The sequence below is a fragment of the Leishmania major genome, chromosome 36, assembly GCF_000002725.2.
Source record: "Leishmania major strain Friedlin complete genome, chromosome 36".
Classification (NCBI taxonomy): Eukaryota; Euglenozoa; class Kinetoplastea; order Trypanosomatida; family Trypanosomatidae; genus Leishmania; species Leishmania major.
Window position 1 is genome coordinate 2205081 of NC_007287.2, and position 20926 is coordinate 2226006.

Consider the following 20926-nt stretch of genomic DNA (forward strand, 5'->3'; position numbering starts at 1 on the left):
GCGGCGGCTCTCTCTCACACACCGTTGGGCTACTTGTGGAGGCGCACTCGCCCTTGCCCACGCACTGAGTGTGTGTGTGTGTGTGTGTGTGCGGGGGGGGGGTAGGGGACAAGAGAGAAAATGTGCTCTCCGGTGTTTGTCACTCGACGAGCTGAGTCGCACCGCGTCGGAGCAGGTTCGCGCGCGCACATACCTACGCGAATAGCGCGGGGCTAAACAAACCGGGCTCCGGTACGCAACGCGCGCACACGGGGTAGACACGGCAAGGGAGAAGAGACGATCGAGCACACACACACACACACACACACACACACACACGCGTAAAGGAATCCGCCATCAACGTCGGCGCAGCAACTAAAAACACCCCAATGAGGCAACACGTAGCAGCGCTTGATTCCACGCGTGCCCCGGCCTCAAATCAGCTTCTCCCACCTCTCAACGATCAGCGGCAGTTCGTGTGCCACTCGCTGCGCAGCAGATGGGAGGTACAGGCGGCCTTCGCATGCCCACTGCGAGAGTGTGAAGAGCAGGTGGAAGAGGTTTTTGTTGGCCGCACTTCCCTTCCCGGTCGAGAGGACGGACGACACCAGGCGGCCCATCTCGTGGTGTTCTGCTGATGTCACCCACCCGGGATCAGCCAAGACGGACTCGGCCGGCACCGCGTAAGGGCCGCGTAGGGCAGACAATGTGGACTCTTTGCCACCCGCTGCGCCCTTCTTTGTCCTGCTCTCGGGCGTCGCTGCCACCGTCATCTCTTCCTCGCGTTCTTTCAGCCATGTTCGCAACTCCACCGAGGCGGCCTGTGCCATGCTACACAGCTGTTTCGAAGTGGCATCGTAAGCGACACGGTCGCCGCGCTGCCCATACCCGTTACGCCGCGCCGACAGGCACTGGAGAATGAGAACCAAAAATGACTGCAGAATCGATGCCGCCACCTGGGGCGCGGCCGCCTTGGAGGACAACAGCAACATCTCCTGTTCTACAGTCGCGACGGGGAACAGATGCTTGATCTCGTAGTCCATGAGCACGACATCGGCGATGTCGGGGAAAGACTCGTGGAGGCCGAGGCACTGTGCTAGAGACGCCAGGGCTCGACGCGTATCCTCGGCGATGAGACCAAGGCAAGGCGTTGGCCCTGCAGCGGGGATCGCGGTCGCCCCACGCTGCTTCGCGTGCAAGACGCCTCCAGCGGCCAGAAACCGTCGAAGCACCGTTGCCGCCGCCCGCGCGTTCAGCGGGGCACTGTGCGTATCCTCCTCCTCCGCCGCGTACGGCGAAAGCACGGGGTCGGCGCGCCGCGTGGTTAGCGAGGCGGTGGCCGCGGGGGAGGCACGACAGGCTGTCAGCGACGCCCTGTCCGTGAGGGCCACGGTTGGGAGAAGCTGAAGCTGCACCCGTCTGCTGGGACCACCGAGCAGGACCCTCCACGGAATGGAGAGGTAAGACTGCAGCTGCGTCAGCGGCACACCGCCCATTGTCAAGGAGGACACCTCGGAAAAGAAGAGGATCAGCTCCACCAGCCGACGCACTCGCTGCGTCCGCCGCAGCGGGGCGCGCGGGGTCTGGGCCAGCACCTGCATCCAAATCGTCAGCCGCACACGCAGAAACTTTGGCACGAGCGGGAAGAGGAGCGCGTCGTCCGCTGCCAAGGCAAGGCTGATCTGCTGAATGAGGAGAGCCCGCTCGGCGTTCTCGAGCGGCGCGACGACGCGCAGCAGCATGCCCTCCAGCAGACTCGAGAGTCGCTGCACACTGTTCAGGTAGTCGCGAGTGGTGCGGCTGCCGGACAGCACGAGACCGGATGGGATTCCGTCGACAGGAAAGAAATTTCCATCAGGGACGGCGTCGGTTTCCCAGAAAAAAAAATCTAAGCTGGTGAGAGGGCGCAAGGCGTGCTGCAGGACGCTCATGGTTACAAGAATGAGGCAGGACGCGTACACGGCCGACGTGCTGCTACTCAAGGGCGCGCCAGTGCCGTCCTTTGCGGACGTCGAGCTCAGCTGCTGCCAGAGCTGCTCGATTGGCCGTAGTGCCGCGTTGCGAAACCCCTCCACATCCCACTGGTGCCCGTCGATCCACGCCAACGACGGGACGACAACGGCGTCTGGCTCGCTAGCGTACCCCGCTTCGCCGAGTAGTGAGACAAAGGCGGAAAGGAGCGGGAAAAGACGGGCGGCGACCGCGTCCGCGTCCGCTCGTGGCACCGCGAAGCCGTCCAGGAGCGTGGCTGTGATGCCGTTGCGCTGCAAATACACCTCTATGACGTCCCCCTCAGAGCAGGCAACCATACTTGTCGCGGTCACCTTTCGTCCACCGCTGTCGCACGTACGACCGGCAGCCTCTGCGGTCGGCAAGCAGGACGGATCGATGCCGCTCAGGCGGAGATGCAAGGCCACCGCGTTCTCTGAGGCGGCGCTGCCGCTCGGCCTCGGATCCGCATCCGTGGACTCGGGGGTGGTCGGCGGAGGTGAGCACTTTGAGAGACTATGCCACAGCTGAAGTAGCTGCCGCACGCGGCGCAGCAGCAGCTCGCTTTGGGCGAAGGATGACGTCCGTTGTCGCAGCGCCATCCGTACTGCACAGCACCACAGCAGGCCCGTCACGCTGTCCACCGCCGCGCGAGCCGCCAAATCGCCATTGACGGAGACAAACGGGATCGGTGCCCGTGCCAATGCCGCCGCGAAGTGGTCGTCAGGGAAGCTGAGCAACGTTGCGGCGAGGCATCCTACTGTGGTGGTGGACAGCAACGCGGCCAGGTCGCGGCCGGCTTGACGCGCCACCCAAGTGACAGTGATGTGCGCGATATCGCTGTCTGCGCAGCCAACCTGTCGGAGCGCGGGAAGCTGCGCGAGAAAGCTGTCCACACCCCAAACCCCAAAGACGAGGTCGGATAAGGGGCCGAGAATGCTGACGCTGCCGTCAGCGTCTTCGGCGCTCTCAATGGCACCGCGCAGAAAAGTGGGGTGTATCGACCCGACGTAGAAGCAGCGCAGAAATGCAGGAAGGGGTATGAAGCTGGAGGGGTCGGCCAAGCACGGCGCCGCTCTGGTTGTCAGCAGCTCCCGTGCCGCAGGGCATGCGCTGCCTGGCCCCGCTGTAGCAGATGCACGAGGGGGGCCACGCATTGCCTGCTGCAGGTACGTGGAGACGTGCTTCTTGTAGATGTGCAGTTCGGCGGGGTGCGCTGCGAGGGCTGCAGCGACATAAGCGTCCATGGTTTTCACAAAGGCAGCTACGGCGGGATGTGCTGCGATGCAGAACGTCACCTTCCACAGGTCCGGAGTCACCAGGGGCGAGGTCCACTGGTGCGGGTCGAAGTAGAGGGTCGCAGCGACGTCTTTGCAGGTGGAGAGGCGCTGGTAGTTCTCCACCAGGCTCGCATACAGTTGAACGTAGTGGAGGCACTGCGCCGCGGTCACGCCGCGCGGCACTGCCGTCACCGCGCCGCCCAGAACGTCCTGCACGGCGCTCGGGATCGGTATCACGGCGATCTCCGCGTACCCTGGCGCAAATCGACGCTGGACTGTCTCGCAGAGCACGGCCAGCTCCTTTAGGTAGCTGCGCACCTCATCGCCTCCGGGAACACTGCATCCTCCTCCCGCGGAGGCCAGTCGCTGGACGCGTGGGCATGGCAAGGGCAGCTTCAGGGCAAGTTCAAGAAAATCATCAGGGGTCTTGCAACCCCGCAGCACCGACGTGCTCAACGCACACGTCTCACTGGCGGGACACGCTGCTCCCGCGCCTCCACTCCGCGATGCGGGCTGTGTGGAGCCCAGGCGAGCGAGGCTTGCCTGTGTATTGTCGAGCACCCACTGTATACCCACACGGAACACGTTTCCGGCAGGGTCCATGAACAGCGGGGCAGTGCCGTTGCCATCACACGCAGCAGTCGAGCAGTCTCGTCCGTGGGAGTCTGACGTGCTTCGCATTGCTTCACATGGCGCCCCACAGCATCGCAGCAGCACACTCCCCTTCGGCACGTGTCGTGCGGCGAGGCGCTGCCACGTCCGCGTCGTGTACACCTCAACGGCGCGGCGGAGCGGCAGGTACACGACGAGCAACAAGGCAGGCCTGCCACCGGCGAGCTCCGTCCACCACCATGTAAACTGCGCAGCGCGACAGCCCTTCAGCACTGTAGCCACGATGCCGCTCTGCACATCGGCCACATAGATGCGGCCGCCACCCTCAATCGCGAGCGCCGTCCATTGCTGCGTGGGGTCCACCTGAAGCGCAGTGCATTTCGCGTCGGCTTGCAAAAGCGCGTGCGTGCGCAGTGCAGCGACTTTTTTGAGGTGCGGTGGGCGGGCCACTGTCTTCGACGTGCCGATAGCTTTGGACCACAGCGAGCGAGCCACACCAGTTACCATGTGCTTGACAGCCGCAACCGTGTTCGATGCCGAGAAGCGCGAGGGCGGAAGCTGCAGGCGAAACGACGAGAAGAGCGGGCTTGTGCCACCGACAAGAAGCACATCGGAGAAGCCGCGCTGCGCTTCAAGGGGAGACAGCAACGGCGACGCTCCGGCGCCGGAAGGCTCTCTGACGATGTCGGCATCGACAATGGAGAAGGTGGTCGACTCTGCCGTCGCCGACTTGGTGGACGCGGTGCGGCTCTCGATAGTCGAGTACGAGGCCGGCGACGGCGCCAACACCGACACATAGTCGACGTGTGCAGCAAAATCGCTGGCAGGTCCGGCGACTGGGAAGGCGGTGGTGGACGTCTCCGGTGACCACTCTAATATGAGATGCGGGCGACGACCGTCCAGACGATTGACGGAGACGCGCACAAACACGTCTAGTGCGGCGCGGGAGAGCTCGACTACCTTGCCGCCACTGTGCACAACAAAGACGCTGACGACGCGCGAGTCCGCTGTTGGAGATGCGGGGGAATCGCTGGCTTTCGCGGAGCGGCCACTACCCCGTATCGACCCCGCGCCCGCCGACAGTTGTGAGAAGGGAAGAGACGGATTCCACAGCAGCGCGTCGGACCGCTGGCGCACCACAAACTTCACCACCGACTGGTTCACAGCGGTGCCCTTTTCGTGCGTCGGGCATCCTGCCGCCGGGTCATCGCGACATTCACCTGTGCGGCTGTTGGAGGTTGTGGTGAGTCGATCGCCCCGCCGCTCATCATCGAAGCGATGATGGTACTGAAACTGCACGACGGCCAGGATGGTGCCGCGCAACGCGTTTCCTACGAGGACCGTTCCGTTAGAAGTGCCGATGAAAAAGTGCACATGCACGTGGTGGATCGATGTAGGCGACGAGCCGTCTCCGGCGCTCGTCCGCGTAGCGCTGCCCTCTTGTCCCTCGAGAGCGGATGAGAACGCCAAGCCAAGCGGCTCTCGAACGAGGGCAACGGTTTCAATAATCCCCTCATCCTCGGCGACGAGTTGGATGACTCGCGGCACTCGAAAGCCAGACGTGAGCGTCGCTGGTACATTCACTGCGGATGCCTGTCTTGCGGAGCTCTCCAAAGACTCCGACAAGCGTCGTTGCAGCACGTCGCTGTGCGTTAACTCAGACGAGCGCGAGACTGCGTCGGAAGACGTCGCCGTCGGTTGCAGCAGCTCCAGCAGACACCGATTCTTTGCCCGCACAATCGTTGCAATCAAATACAGTCCCGGGAGCACCTCCGCCACCGACGGCACCACACGCGACGAGAGCCCACCCTCGCGCGGGGGGACTCTGCCCACGCTGGTCAGCTCGAGAGGGGTCTTGGCGGCCATCCGGTACGCATGGCGCTCGTCAACGGAACGAAGAGCGGAGCGTCGAGCAAAACAAAAAAGAGGAGAGCACCACCACCAACGAAAAACGGCACCAGAAGAGGCAACGTAGGGAGGAGGGGGCAGACCTGCTCCACAAGGCACGAATAACAAAAAGAAGAAGCCGATGGGCGAGTACGGTCGCGGCACTGCTGTGATGTTCCGCGAGGCTACAAGGCGATCGAGGCGCTCCCCAGGGGCCTTGGCAGCAGCTAGACAACCAATCGTCCGATGCACGGAGGAGATGAGCAGAGCACGGCAGGGACAGAAAGGGAATAGGAGAAGAGGAGGAAGGTCGAGAGCACGCGTCACGCGCTAACGCGCGTGAGGGAGGTGCGTTGGTGGATGCAAACCTGGCCAGGAGGGCGGAGTAGCGGTTCCGCAGAACGTGGAGAGAAGAGAGCCTCTTCCTTGGAAAAACGGCTGCGTTCTTTTCGCGTCTCTCGCCTACGGCCGACGACCTTCCTGTGACGGCGTGTGTCTTAGTGAGCCACCGCCGTGACTCCGCCACAGAAAACGAGAGCCGACGGCAAACGGAAGAGGACAGCTTCACACTAATTCACAGTTTCTCTCAGCGATCGGGCGCGTCGAAGCGTGCAGGGCGCAGCTGCAGAGAAGAGGCGCAAAAGGGCGAGGGGTGTGGGAAAGGCCAGTATATAGGAGATCAGCACTGCACAAAGATAGGTCGAGGTGCTGGTATCCCCGCCCCCCCCCCACCTATACTAGGCACATCGTGAGGGCTGCAGATGGTCCTGGCAGAGAGTTTCTCATCCGCGCATTCGAGAACACCAGAGAGAAGGAGGCAGCGCATAGACGATGTCGTATATCTTGCTGGGGGTGTGCATCCGCGCCTCACCACACGCACTGCCAGAGCGGGGTGGTGGAAAAAAGAGAGAGAAACGGAGAATGGGGGTTGTGAAAGCCAAGGCGACTACCGCGCTACTTCTTGGGCGGCTTAGCTGCGCTGGCGGCTGCAGTCCACTCCTTGCTGTCGTTTCCCTGAGCCGCACCCTCCGCTGTCAGCGGAGCCCTCGTATCCGGATCCTTCCACACGACGACAGAGTTGAGCACCACATTGTTCGGTACACATACTACGGCCCTCTCCTCGTTTCGGAGGTAGATGTAGCGCGTGTCCCAGTCTACAACGGTGCCGGAGACGATGTTGGGACCAACACCGATCGAGACCTTGTTGCCCGTGCGCAGCGCTCGTTGGCCGGAAAGGGCGATGCTGGCGACGAAGTTCGCTCCGAAGTCTTTGCACGCAAAACCGATTGTCGCGCCGGTGACTCCCGCAGCAGCAATAAGGGGCGAGGTGTCGACGCCGAGCGTGCCTAGCACTGTGAAGACAGCCACCCCCTCCACAGCCAAAACAGTGACGCGGCTGGCGATGCTCCGCTGCCCCGGGTCCTTGATGATGCCTGTGCCCTCGTAGAGCGAAGAGAAAAAGCGCTTCATGTTCGCCTACTACGTGCGCCCCTCTCTCAATTTCGCTGGAACTGTTACCGTTTGAAACTGGGGCGCTGTGCATGTAGTCTGCTGCATACAACCAACGAGGGTCCACGCGGAGGCGGAGGTAGGGGCGCTAAGAACGCCTCGGTGAAGTTGCGTATGTACGTGTCAGCAGGGGACGGGAGCGAGGGGTGGGGACACTGCAGAAGAAACAGTGGAAACAATGGAAACAGAGAGAGAGAGAGAGAGTCACGAGCGGTGTTGAGCAGAGGCCGAGTGCTGCAGGGACCCCGTGGGGCGTTCATCCATGTCGAGAGAAAGGAAGAGTGAAAAGTCAGGGCACTGCTGGGCGCGGGCCGCCCGTGAGTGAAACAGCCGGCTGATGTGCACCTCCCAATGCGTTTGAGCGGCCGCAAAGAATGGCAGAGGGCAGGAAAAGAAAGGCCGCAACACCTCTGGCGCAAACCGCAAAGGTGGCCCCACAAGAGGGAGTCGGGCTCCCACAGAAGCCAGCAAACGCCATCGCCCGTGCACATTAGGGTGCCGCAGCATAGCCGCAGCCCTTCACCTGGCCTCGTTCCACAGCCTCATTCGGCTGTATGCCTACACGCACAAACGAACGTGGACCGTTGCGGTGCGCCAGCTTGGCACAAGGCGTGACTGGCACGGCGCCCTTTGCGCGCGTTTTCGTGTTTAACGAGTCCCTCCAACATTTATCGGCCTGTCTTTCGGTTAAATATTACACACACTCTCGCTCTGCCACCGTCGCCTACGCATCACTCGCACGCGCACTCACACAATCGCGATCAGATGCAGACCCGGACGGAGAGAGGGAGGGATAATCAGTTAAGGCCCGCCCCCTTCCCTGGATCCGCTAGAGAATACGCAGAGGGCGGATGGAGCCGGGATGCGTAACACAACAACAAGTACGCACATACACACACACACACGCGCGCGCTAAAAAAAAAAAAAAACATGAACCGACGAAGAAACGCCACATCACGGACAACGAGAACACGAACATTAACGCTCGCAGAGCTGGACTACTTTGCCTTGGCCACCACTTTCACCAGCGACGAAGAACAAGTGGCGCTGGTGAGCGGTGCTCGGGGAGTGCGCACAAAAGGCCACTGCACCTACGCCTCGCACAGTCCACCGGATACCGGGCACACGCCGCAGCAGAGGAGAGGCGGTGCAGGATCGGCTGCACGGCTCAGCACATCGTAGCTCTGGCGGCGGTGAGAAAGAGAGATAGCGCTCTCTACAGACCAGTGCTGGCCGCGCCTGCCGGCTTGGCAGTCTGCTTGTTCACGATGGCCGTCTTGGACTTTCCGTAGTCATCGCGACGGCGGCCGCTGGACCTAAGAAACTGTTGGTACTGCGCGGAGTTGGTATCGTAGATCATGATGACGGCCGGAGAGGGAAGGTGGGATAGGGTGGGGTGCAGATAGAGCTTGTTGAAAACAGATTGAGATTTGCCGACGATCGAAAAAAATGTGGGCTTGTGTGTGGGAGAAAAAACAATGGGAGACTGTAAAACGACTGCGGAGCTCCCGAACGGGTTTATTCAAATGATCGGCGGTGTTTGTGCGTGTGAGTGTGTATGTGTGCGTTGGCACGGTTCCAAGGACAGCCCATCGAAAGAGTGGAAAGAGATGAGATGGTTGAGGTTCACAACGAAGATGGGGTATCATATGAGCATGAAACACCGGAGGAGGTGCCACGCCCTGCACGCGCACAAACGTCGACATGCGTCCAAACGACGCACAAAAACGCTAAAAGACGGCAGACAGGCAGAAACATATCTATACCCACATTCCTGGCATGGGATAGGGGAAGAGAAAAGGGAGAAGGGGACGGGGCGCACGATGGGAAACAGTGCTGCCAGAGCGTGCTCGCGCGGTGTCGCTGGCTGGTATTCTTTCTTTCCGTTTGACGTGTTCTCAGATTCTTGTCTTGCTTAATCGACTTACTAGATTGCTAAACAGACACAGGCGCACACACGAACGCCAACGCACACTGACTGGCAGAGGCACACAGAGCGAGGGAGGCGCATGGGGCGTGCGGCGCGCAGCAGGAGAGCACGCGTGGCGACTCGATTCAGTTGGCGTTTCCTTCGTCCGAGGCTTCCCTGGTCGCAGACTTCTTCGAAGCCATGCCGTTGAGCTCCTCGGTAGCTGACCTCTTGTGACCTGCGTGCGTCGTGGCTGATAGCGCAGGTGCCGTTACCGCCGCAGTCAACCGCGGTGCCGCTGGGTTCCGGCACACCTTGATCGCCGTAAGAAGATACCCGGCCGCTGTGCTCATGTTCACGGTAGGGTGGGTGCGCTTTGGTAGCACTTGGTGATGGCGGTACCACGTTTCGGATATTTGAAGGTTCACACAGTCGTCGCGCAGCGCGAGAAAGATGCCGGTGAGGTCCTCAAGGAAGGGGCTGTAGACAACAATGTGGCCACCAAACGCCAGGAAGGGGAGCAGGTCCGCCACGGCGCGTTGCGGCGCCTCGTCGTCGCAGATGACAAGGGAATCCGCCGAACTCTCGAGCAGGAGCTGCCGCGCCTCGAGCCCCTTCACCCACTGCGTCGAGCTAGCACAGATGTCTTGACGCTGCAGCCCCTTCCCTGCGGCAGCGCCGGCGGCGTTCTTCTCAGCCGCCTCAGCGGTGTCCCTCGCCGAGTCCTTGTCCGGTTCTTCCAACCCCTCCAGAAATCCACGGTTGCGGGGCACCGCCTTCCACCGCTCCTTGACGAGTGGGAGCTTCAGCACCTTGACGGCAGTCGTCGGGCTCGGCTGCGCGTTCTTGTCAAGGATCTGGAAGATGCGGCCCTCGTCCGACATGCGCGTGAGTAGGCTTGCCGGCAGCACACCGTTCGTCTTCTCGTACAGAATAACACGGCTGTTGTGGTGCACGTCGCTGTGATGTAGAATCAGAGCCACCGTGTCGGCGCGCAGTCGAAGGCACCGCGCGTCTTCAGACGTGTTGTCCGACGGATTGATGGTGGGGACGTGGAGCTCCGCCAGGTTGTCGACGGTCACACGCTCCACCTTGAAGAGGGTGCCGTACTTCTTTTGCTTCTTTTTGAGGTACTTCTCCTGCGCGAAGTTAGTTTTCGTGCGGTAGCTGGCACTCTTTTCCACTAGCGCTTGGAGGAGCTCGTCGAGGCCTTTATCGCGACGAATCGCTGCTACCTCGTCGTTCGAGAGTTGCTGATTCGTGTTGTCATCTACCAAGTCGCGATTGTCCTTCACCTCCTCGCCATCCCCGACCTCGGTGATGTCCAGATCCGGGTACTCGTCGCTCTCCACGAACTTCTTTCGAGCGTGGTCGAGGTGGCACACGCCACCGTAGCGTATGCCAATCAGCGTCGTGGCGAGTGCTGCACCAGATCGCCCGAGGCGCACCGTGACATCCTTTTTGATTTGCACAATCTTGTTCAACCCTCTGCCGCTGATGAAGACGTAGTCGTCCTCCTTGATGAGATCTGAAGAGCTCATTCGACCTCACAACTTCGGATCCGGGTGTGCTGAAAGATGCGTATCTGTATGGGCCGAGAAGGGAAGAAGGAGCGGTTGGGGCACCGTGGACACGACCTCCTTCACGTGTGTGTGTGTGTGTGTGTGCACCAGGGATGGCGGTGCGCTCGTCGACTGTCCTTTCGTTGTCAGCTGCAGTGCCCCGCTTTCGCTTTTCGTTGTTTGGTCGGGTGCGCGAAAGCATGAGTAGAGAGGAGGAGGGGGAGGAGTGTGTGTGTGTGGTGTGTATGGCTGAGAGTGCGGGGAAGCAGTCATGACACAGCGTCGCATATGCGCGTGTAACGGTGACGTGCGCCTGTCGTCGACACCAGAGTGCTAGACAGATGAAACAAAAAGGCAAAGAAGGAGGCCTCGATAACACAGAGACCATTTCTGCCTCTGTCCCTCCTCCCTTTTCTAGGAAGCAACACTTTCACAGAGGCTCACTGCACACTGCAGTGCACGCAGGTAGGGAGTCTGGTAAGGAGGCAGCACAGCTGTGTACAGAAGTGCCTCAAAGCAAGCGAGTGGCTCATTGCTGTTTTTGGCCCATGACCCGAGCTCGCCCACCTCTCTTGGCCGGCGAACCATCCGAGGAAAACATGCGCTTTGCCCTCCCCCCCCCCTCCCCTGCGGCACACCCGCGCAGCAGTCCTTTGGCACGCCGTGTCGGGCTACATGGTAACGAGAGAAGTCCGTCCACCTTTTGTTGCCTTTCGGTACAAGGCAGACGCCTATTCACAGGCAGAGGTAGCGGGCACCAGGCTCACGAGCGCCAAGGGATGAGTGAGTTCGCAAAGAGAACACCAGTCACGCGCTTCCTCCCCGCCTCCGCGGCCCTCGTCTTGGACTGGCGCTATGGCGTGCGTGCTGCGACGGTCACCGTACTTGGTTTACATCGATCTGCAGCGCGCTCAAGTTGGTGTCGCAGCGTCGTTTCCTCACTCACAGTGGCTGTCATCTGCACGCGGATAGACTGAAAAGATCGAATGGCGGCGTCCACGATTGCCTTGGTGGAGTTTTCTTTGGCGTCGTGCGACTCTGTGGTGGTGCTCTCAGCGAGGGAGCTCGCACGCAGATAGGTCGACACACCGTCTACCCAACGCACATGGGACATCTTAGCGAGGAAGTGCTCTCTATACGCCACAGCGTCGCGGCAAACCGGGTTGTCCAGCAGTAGGAGCTTGTCAGAGCTCTGCTCAGGACTCCCCGAGCCTATGGCAGCGTCGTCCAAAGGCACGTGTCGCTGCAAGACCAGTTCAGCGAGGCAGGGGAGGGACACAAGTGGTTGAAGGGAGTCGACCGAGGCAAGCTTGTTGCCCTCCAGCATGCATCGCTCCAGCGCCGCGCATGTAACGAGCGCGCCAATGTCGTGAAGGCTGTTCTCGGCTGCGTTGAGGAACGTGAGCTGTGGTGCGACACTTTCCAGCCCTGACAACGTGCTGAGCCTGTTTCCCGATATGTCTACGACGCGCAACCCGCCGCAGCGGACAAAGGCGCTGGCGTCGATCGCCTGATACCCTTTGCGCCGTAAGGGCACGTAAAAGATGAGTTGGGGATCGTACTGCTGCGAGGAGGTGAGACAGTCATCTTCCGTCAGCTTGCGTTCGGCGTCCTTGCGCGACATCGCGACACTCCACCGCAGCAAAACCTTTTCGTTTGTGAGTCCGCTGGTCAACGGAGCAAACGGCACCCTATAGAGCCGTGAGGAGGCCAGTTGGTTTGTTGCTGCAGCGGCAGCCAAGCGGAAGCCGAAGCACACACAAATGACACTGCCTTCGAGCAACGTGGCATAATGTGAGACGGAGAGAGTTACACGAGTTGCGGCAACGTGTAGGGCGCCGATGTCGCAGTCAGTAGAGCGGCCCCGGCGAAGGAAAGACGTACGTGGATGAGAGTTGCTGGCTGTTTCTGTCTTCTGTTTCGCTACCTTCTGCGTCCTCCGCAGCCGTGTGCACGCGACCATGTGACACCAAGACCCGATGTGCTACGACAGAGAGTAACATGGAGGAGTGATTGTTCTCTAGAATACGCACAGACACGAGGCCAAAGCAGCTGTGTGCCTGCGTGCGTTCAGCGAGACTCCGCGGTGTGCAATTCTGCTTACCTGTCGCTTGGGCATCTCGACTTCAGCTATTACGTCTCTGTGACGGGCGAAAGCCGTTTTCTTTTTCATGTTTTGTGAACAACAAAAGACGGATGACACATGGAGAACAAAATCTGTCCGCCCTCTTCTTGCCGCACTTCGCCGATGGAATGAAGCACCCGCTTGCCTGATCCTCTGTCTGCGCCTCCGCCCCCGTCCACGCACACACACACACACACAGGATTCGCCGCGAGCCTTGCAAGTAGGTGCGGTGACTACTAGCAGCGATGCAGCATGGCCTCCTGCTTCACCTTGCGTTGGGCAGACCAAAAATCTATGACACGCCGCTTGCTCCTCACCTTCCGCTGGCGAGACGCACGCAGCTGAGTCGGCAGCTCGACCTCGAACGCGTCACACAGCTCCTCCGTCATGGCCTGGAACTGCTTATGTCCCCGTGCGCCGTCTCGGCTGTCGAGTATATGGAGCACCAAGGCACTCACACTACTACTGTAGCCCATCTCCAAGTCGAGGATTAGCCGACCCACCTGATACTGCTGAAGCGGTGTCAGCGACGCCGCCATCTTCTCCAGCCGCTGAAAGCACAGAACAAGAAGTCGCTCCGGCACCTGCGACACGGTCAGGCTGGCAACGGCCTGCAACACGCTAAGCAGCTGAGGCACGTCAAGCTTCACCTCGGTGCTGGCCTGGCGCTCGAGAGCCTGAAGCGCTGCCGTCACAACGATCTCGTCGTTGATGTTGAAGTGCGCGTGGCACTGCACGAGACGCACGATGGCGCTGCGACGGCACTGATCAAGCATAGGCAGCATGCGAGTGTCGATGGCGTCCAACACGGGCTCCACGATCGCCTCGTTGCTGACCTGCAGCGCAGCGGTGAGGACAAGTTCAAGGTCCTCGGACGGAAGCAGCGGGATATTGGTTTGAATAGGTGCAAAGACGACGGCCTCGAAGCGGCGCAGCACGGCCGTGTCCATGGCGATGGCCTTGAGGAGAACGCAGCGGCTGTGTGCGTCGGCACGCTCGTAGCACAACGCTAGTGTTCGTTCGAAGGTAACGGTCACGTCTGCGGCGGCAACGGCCGGAGTGAAAGCGTCGGACGGACTCGGTTTCGACTTCGGCACCATCAGATCCCACGCCTTCAAGCGGCTGATGCCGTGCACCAGTCGCGCAAACTCGCTCGGGTTCAGATCACTGCTGCGGTTCAGAAGCATCCGGCATACGTGCCGGCTTGCTGTCTCCTCTGCCGCTGACAGAGACGAGGTGGTGGCTATGGCCAGCTCTGCGACGGCGGCTAGCCAGTGCTGTACGCCGTTAAAGATGCTCAGCACCAGCTCCGTGACCTGTAGAAGAGGGAACGGCGGATATCCTGGTGCCGTTACCTCGGCGCACTTCGTCGCAATGCGCAGGAGTGCCACCAAGGTGGAAACAATATCGCTGTCCGAGGTCATCACGACCGCCTCGTGCAGACTGGCAAGCTGCGCCTCAGTGAAGACAGACTCGAGAATGATAGCCACGGTGGATGGCAGGAGGACGCGGTGATCAGCGAGCAGATGCACCAGCGCCGCCAGCTCGCGCCACGGGAGCGGTGTCGTCGCCAGAATGTTGGGCAGGAGCTGCTGCTCGACCTTCGTCACAACACCCTGCTCCCGCATCCGGTGCAGGGAGGTCGGATATGATACGAGAAATCTGCGCAGCTCCTCGAGGGTGAAGATGTGCTCAAGAGAGAGAAGGCGGTCGCAGCAGGCTCGAATGAGCTCACGACGCTCGTGCTGCTCTGCCTCCCCAACTATGTGTGTCGTCGACGTCAACGCCCAGAGCAGGTCGTCGATGACCGAAACGCTGCTCTCTCCAGTCGCTGGTTTCCTTTCAGGTCGCAGCTCCGCCAGGCTGCCGCGATCAGTGCGGAAGAAGAGATACCCCTGCAGTATCATCATGAGCAAGCTCTTGTCTGACTCACTGGTGTCCTCGGCCACCGCCGATACCCGATCCAGCAAACTCCGCAGCAGCGGCAGAGGCACATCTTCATGACGCACTGCAAGCGCGGAGAGCACGCGTGCGACCCAGGCGATGGTCATGTGCGGCAAGTGTGCCGAAACAATAGCCTCGCTGATCTGCATCGGCAGCCTCTTCGCGATCGTGACGTAGTCGTTGAGATCGACGGTGGCACGCATGTCTGTTGTGGAAAGCAACGTCAGCACCTCAGCGGCGCCGCCAGGGTACTGCGCGACTAGCTGCAGCAGCTCGCGCTGGCTGAAGTCGCTCAGCTGCGGCTGCAGCTGCTGCACCACAAATGCAGACACGTGAGGGAAAAAGACGGAGAGCCTCTGCATATGGGCGAGGCCGAGCTGCTTCAACTCGGCTGCCTCAAGATACGGGATGAGCTGGAGGAGGCAGGTCTCTAGCTTGGCGTGGGTAGCTACGTGACTCTCAAAGCCATCCTTTTCGTCCGAGGCGTCGTCCTCGTCGTCTGGCTCCACGTTCGCTTGCGGCGCAACGCCCTGCAGCTCCATTGACAGACTTGTCGCGCAGTCGAGTTGGGTCAAAGTCGGCTCGTTCGATGTCCCGGCGCTGGCGTCACCGCGGCGGACGTAGGCCGACAGGAATTTTAGCTGTGCCGCACGGAGGTGTGGCAACGCAAGGGCGAGGTGGTTTAAGAAGCTGGCGATCGACTTCGAAACGGCGGCGCTTCGCTCCTGGCTGTCCTCGATTTGCCCCATGGCGAGGCGACGCTGCAAGGTGGCAAAGGCGATGATGCCGATCTGGAGGTCCTCACTCAAGACCGGCACCGTGCGACGCCTCTTGACGGCCATCAGAAACGCGAAAACGACGTGGTGGAAGATGCGGATGTCACAGCTGGCCAGAAGTGCCCTCAAGAAGGCAGGAAACAGCGCGGGGAGTTCGATGGAGAAGTCCATGCGAACGGAGTAGACAAAGTGCGCGGCGAGTGGAGACACGTTGAGCAGCCCCAAGCACTCGTCGTCTTCGTCTGTGGCGGCGATGGAGCCGCCATTCATGGCGTGCGCAGCCCACGTGGAGGTCTGCGTGCTCACCTTCGCGTTCCCGTCCGCGGCCCCAGCCGGGGCCGGTGTACACCAACTCGACGACACTATGTCCTCCGCTATGATCGGCGTCCGCTCCGCCATCCGGCGAGCAATAGGAAGCATGACGCGATACGGCTGCCTGCATCCCACGCGCAGCATGAGGCTCAATACTTCTTCCACGTCCGCGTCCGTCACGGGGGTCGCGAAGGCGGCGTCGTGGGCGATGTCGGCATCGTCAGCGTCCACCTTTTGCTCATCTGGTGCATTGTCCCCGTCCTCGAAGTCGTCCTCGTTGCTCTTGCCAGCAGCCGGCGCGCCCTCATCCTCTGCAGTGGGCTGCTCTTCTTCTGCGATCGTCTCCACATCAGTTGTCCCGCCTGGGTGTGGGGGCTCTGCCGCTTCGGTGACACTGTCCGCCGCCGGCAGACTGTTTTTGCTGGTCTTCTCGGCAGCCGCCAGACGATGCAGGTAGTTCTCAAACCACACCCGCACCGTTTCGCGACGGGCGGCGCTGACGGCAGCGTTACCGCCATCGAGCGCCCCAATCGCGAGCACGTAGCGCACGGTACGAAGCAGCATTGTGGTGTGCACTTTCAGCGCGTTCGCATGCCGCAGTATGCGCCCTGCCGCTCCACGGATGGACAGGGTGCGCTGGCGAAAGACGAGCGCCGTGTGCTCCGTCGTGGCCACCTTGAACTCGATCGCTAAAGGGGCAACGAAGCGCACAAAGGCAAAAAAGTTGTAGAAGGACCCCTCGCTGGTGAGGCGGATCATGTGCGTTACCAAGCGCCGCTTCAGCTCGTCCGTCGTCAAAAGCCGCACGGTCTTCGCCAGCACCGGAAGCGACTCTATCTTGATTCGCTGATGGGTTCGAACCCTCACGATAGGGAGCACGAACACGTTGAAAAGCACATTTTCGTCCATGGCATCGTCGGCTGAGAGGTATTGGTGAGTGAGACGGCCCTCCACGTACGCGCTCAGCGCGCTTATTGTCGCGACGCTGATCATCGTGTAGTTCCCTTTACTCCGGGTCGATTCGGTGAGGCTTTTCTCGGTGCACCCTTTCCAGTCAATAGAGCAGACGAGCGCTCTGGTCAGCTGGAGTATCTCGGCTCGTACCTCTGGTGCCGCCTCTGCAGAATGGCCGCCAGAATCCAGAGACTGGTGGCACTTCGCTAAAAAATAAAAGATAGCACACAAGTCGAGTGAGAGGGGCACCTTCGCGGATGGGGGTTTGTCCGCGCTCTGCACAGCAACGCTGTTCGCTCCGCCCTCCCCCGCTGTCGTCTGCATCTTGGTGAGCACCTCCGGTGCCACGGCCAGGTTGCACAAGAGGAGCGGTCGACACAGCGTCCACGGCAACTGCAACCCGAAGCTCAGTAGCAGCGACAGTGCTACATGAGGGGCCAGCTTTGGCTCTGGCAAGTCGTCGGCGCCGTCGTCACGCTGAAAGCAATGACACAGCATCTGGTGAATGCGTTCACGGTACTGGGATGTGCGTCTCGTGTAGCAGAGCACCTCCGCGAGAACATCGAATTCCATCGTGGCCGAGAACTTCAAAATGTAATCCGGCACCGAGCTCAACCGACATAGATTCCGACTTCGCACGGCAGACATGATGGCCGGCAAGCAGCGCCTCTCCTCAGCTGTGAAGGTGGAAGGATGACGCAGGACGCACAGCAGGTACTCCATCAGGTTCACCCGGCACGTTGGCGGTGCGCCATGCGCGTGCGAAATGATGCGTGCGAAGTCCGCCAGACATATACTGCTTGTCACCCCTACGGGGGACACAGAAAACGACGCCGCAGCGGCTGACATGGCCGCGTTTTCGTCGACACCACGTGGCGACCTGGATTCTGGGGCGACCTCAGCATTGAGGTACGAGTCTGCCGACGCTGCCGCGATGGCAGCCGACTTCCGTTCCTGGCGAGCCGCGTTCAAGGCGGGCGTGATCAGCGCATCGAGGCGCTTTGCGACAGTCGCCATGAGAAAGCGATCTTGGGCGGCGAGAAGCTGTTGGCACCGCACTGGATCGAAGAGAAGAAGTGTTGTGAGAAGGGCCTCGATCGCGGTCCTCTCCAGCATGCTCGGCTGCGCCTCCGCTGTGGACGTGCAAAACAGATTCACCTGGTGCACAAGCGCGAGCCAAAGTGCCGGCGGAGGCGAGAGAGACGCTACTGTTTCGGGTGACAGCTTCAGCGGGTTGTTGTGGGTCACACGGTGTAAGCCGTAAGCGGCGGAGAGGAGAATCAAGAACGGCTGAATCTCCAGCTGCTCACTGCTCGCCGATCGCGCCGTCAAGAGAGAGATGCAGCGACACAAACCTCTAACAAACTCACTCGACAACGCTTCCGTTGAGGGATTCATGCTCCCTTCGCTCCTTTGGTGACCAAGCACATCGCACAAGAAGGTCAGAACAATCAAGCACTGACCACAGGAGAAGCTGCTGACACTCTCCTGGACCCACCGCAGCACGCTGGAATCCATGCCAGTAATCTCCTCCGTCGTATCAGCTGTCTGCGCCAAAGCAAGCCCCTCTCTCTCTTGATGATAAGCACACCACCGAATTATGGCGTTAAAGCCACGCCGCTTGATCTCATTCTGCTGCGCATACGACACTGGCGCGGCGCCGTTGCTCTTCTTGGAGACTGTCGGCACTGGATTGCGGAGCTCATGTTCGATGGCGCTGGGCTTGAGTGTTTGCTGCGCGTCAGCCAGAAACAAGGACGAGCATTGACGCAACGGAGGCGAGGAGAGCAGTATCAATGGCAGCCTCGATGCACCAGCAAGCAGGTACGAAGTCGCGAGAAAGGCCATTATAATAGGCAGGCCTAAACCAAAAGAGATACGTATGACTGGGAGGGGGGCGCACGAATCAGGCAGCTGCGGCCGTGCTCGTGGCTTGCCAAGCACCCCCAATGCACGCTGTCGTTGTGTACTTACCGAGGGGAGAGCCGGTGAAGGAGCAGGTCAAGGACCAGCGACGCCAAACCACGGGCAGAGGGGAAAAACAGCGTAGATAGGGAGGCGACAGAAAAAGGGAGGCAAAGGGGGAAAGAGAGGAGGAGGGCGGGGAAGAGGGGAGGGGCGCTAGCGAGCACACACACACACACACACATACACACACTGAGAGAGAGAGAGAGAGCAGGGGACACCGGGTCCTGTGGTGCGGAGGAGCGGAGTGGGGGAGGGAGGAGTACCTACACACCGCATTTCGACGTTCCCGTTTCGTTTTTTTTTTTCGTCTTGCGTCTCCTCTACGTCGCAGCGATTCCCCCTCCCGACAGAACGACGCGCACCGGCGGCAACATTCTTTGACATGCGTCGGCGTGTCCGTGTGCTCATTGTGCTTTCGCCTCGCGCCTCGTCTCGACTTTCCATGCGCATCGCCGCCTGCGTGCGAGACGGCACTCACGGAAGGGGCGACTGTGAAGACAAAGCGATGTCGCCTGTCGATGTTGATGGTCGAGGAGCCGAGAGGAGTGGGGTGTGGGGGAGATGAGGTAGGACGTGGAAGACGGGGTTTTGCGACGCCATGCGTCCGTCACCCTCCTCTCCCGCCCATACACATCCTCGCAGGGACAGACAGACACAGACAGAGACAGAGCGAGAGAGAGCTCCAATTACACACACGGGAGACTGCCATCAAGGACGTCAAACCTGCTGTTGCGCAATGGCCTCCATCACACCTTTCAGGGAGCCGCTTGTTCGATCCAGCTGCACACGAATGAGCCGCAGTTGCTCCTCGCTCAGACCCTGCAGGTCTTCCACGCTTTCCAGCGTAGTCTGTGTTACGTGAACCAGCAACGCTGCGTCCACCTCGTCGGCCTCGCGCTTCCGCTTGCCACGCACTGCCTTGCCCTTTGCTGTTGTCGCCTTCCCCTCCCATGTGGCAGAGGGCAGCTCCACGCGTACCTCTGCTTCACGCAGCATCGTTGCCGTGAGGCCGGAGGCAGGAATGCGCAAAAGGCGGGAGAGCAGAGCCGCAGCGTCCAGTGCATCGTCGAAGCGGCTCTCCTCGCGCATCGCGACGAGAAGCGACCAGGCATTGCGACTGTTCGCTTGCTTCCCACCCAGCAACGCTCGCACCTGCTCGTAGGCGCTCATGACACGCTCGTTCAGCTGCCGCTCCGCCGTGCGCTGCTGGTCTCGCTTCTCTGTATGCGCCGCATCTCTGCGCATCTGTGAAAGCAAGGCGCGCAGCTTCGGTGCCGAGAGCGAGGCACGCAAGTCGGCTGAAAGTTGCTGAAGAAGTTGGTCATCGCTGACTTCGCAGGCGGTACTCTTCTCGCCGGTGCCGGTACCGAGGGGGCGGCCAGGCGGGCCGGTGGCACCGTCGGAAGATTTCGACCGCGGCACAACGTCGCCGGCACCATTGCCGCCGGGGGACGGCGTCGAAACGCCCTCTGTCCAATCCACGTACGCGGCATAGGCCGTGTGGTCGTTCACGAGTTCGAGCCAGGCGCGCTGGGCAGCCGCGGTGCCTTTGCGCTGAAGCGCCTGTTGCAAGCGCACTGCTGCTTCCTCTACAGAGATCACGTGACTCGCGGTGAGGTAAAGGCGCCCACGGAGCCTTCCGCCAGACGGGGCCGCCTTGGCCCGTACAGACGATACCGTCTGATGTGGGATAGACAGAGAAGGCAGCCCTGTTGCGCCACTGTCAGCCTCATCATTGCCGTGGGCAAGGGGAGGCGCGGAGTCGTGCCGCGCCGGTAGCGTCCAGCGGACATGCACCAACTCTGAAAACGCCATTGCCACTCGCGCGACATCATCCACGGTGCAGGTGAAGTGGCTGTAGCGCGTCACCGCGTCAAGCCAGCGGTCATCAATGGGAACGCTGTGTATCGGTGGCGCGTCACCCGCCGACAATCCTTCGTGCTCAGGTTGTGGGGACACCACTTTCCTGCTGGGCCGGTTCGCATCGGCGGAGGAGATGCCTACGCCTCCGTAACGAATCGCGCCGAGCTGAGCCTTCTCGATCAGGCTTACAAGGTACATGCTGTGTAGCAGCTGCGCCAGGCGCGCATTCCAGTTGCCGCGAGGAGCCGCTCTGGACG

General features: G+C 60.9%; 6 protein-coding genes across 6 annotated transcripts; all 6 read right to left on the minus strand.

Moving 5' to 3' along the window:
* Window positions 1–413: 413 nt before the first annotated feature.
* LMJF_36_5760 (conserved hypothetical protein) lies at window positions 414–5726 on the minus strand (the record flags this gene model as incomplete). Its single annotated transcript, XM_001687111.1, has 1 exon — window positions 414–5726. The coding sequence occupies one exon, from the start codon at window positions 5724–5726 to the stop codon at window positions 414–416; it is 5313 nt and encodes a 1770-aa protein (XP_001687163.1).
* A 975-nt stretch (window positions 5727–6701) lies between these two features.
* On the minus strand, window positions 6702–7217 carry LMJF_36_5770 (conserved hypothetical protein; the record flags this gene model as incomplete). The annotated part of the gene is made up of 1 exon (XM_001687112.1): window positions 6702–7217. One exon carries the CDS (start codon window positions 7215–7217, stop codon window positions 6702–6704), a length of 516 nt encoding a protein of 171 aa, XP_001687164.1.
* Window positions 7218–9311: 2094 nt separating this feature from the next.
* On the minus strand, window positions 9312–10706 carry LMJF_36_5780 (conserved hypothetical protein; the record flags this gene model as incomplete). The annotated part of the gene is made up of 1 exon (XM_001687113.1): window positions 9312–10706. One exon carries the CDS (start codon window positions 10704–10706, stop codon window positions 9312–9314), a length of 1395 nt encoding a protein of 464 aa, XP_001687165.1.
* Window positions 10707–11580: 874 nt separating this feature from the next.
* Window positions 11581–12690, minus strand: LMJF_36_5790 (conserved hypothetical protein; the record flags this gene model as incomplete). Its single annotated transcript, XM_001687114.1, has 1 exon — window positions 11581–12690. The coding sequence occupies one exon, from the start codon at window positions 12688–12690 to the stop codon at window positions 11581–11583; it is 1110 nt and encodes a 369-aa protein (XP_001687166.1).
* A 398-nt stretch (window positions 12691–13088) lies between these two features.
* On the minus strand, window positions 13089–18686 carry LMJF_36_5800 (conserved hypothetical protein; the record flags this gene model as incomplete). The annotated part of the gene is made up of 1 exon (XM_001687115.1): window positions 13089–18686. The coding sequence occupies one exon, from the start codon at window positions 18684–18686 to the stop codon at window positions 13089–13091; it is 5598 nt and encodes a 1865-aa protein (XP_001687167.1).
* Window positions 18687–19523: 837 nt separating this feature from the next.
* On the minus strand, window positions 19524–20867 carry LMJF_36_5810 (conserved hypothetical protein; the record flags this gene model as incomplete). Its single annotated transcript, XM_001687116.1, has 1 exon — window positions 19524–20867. One exon carries the CDS (start codon window positions 20865–20867, stop codon window positions 19524–19526), a length of 1344 nt encoding a protein of 447 aa, XP_001687168.1.
* Window positions 20868–20926: the final 59 nt, after the last annotated feature.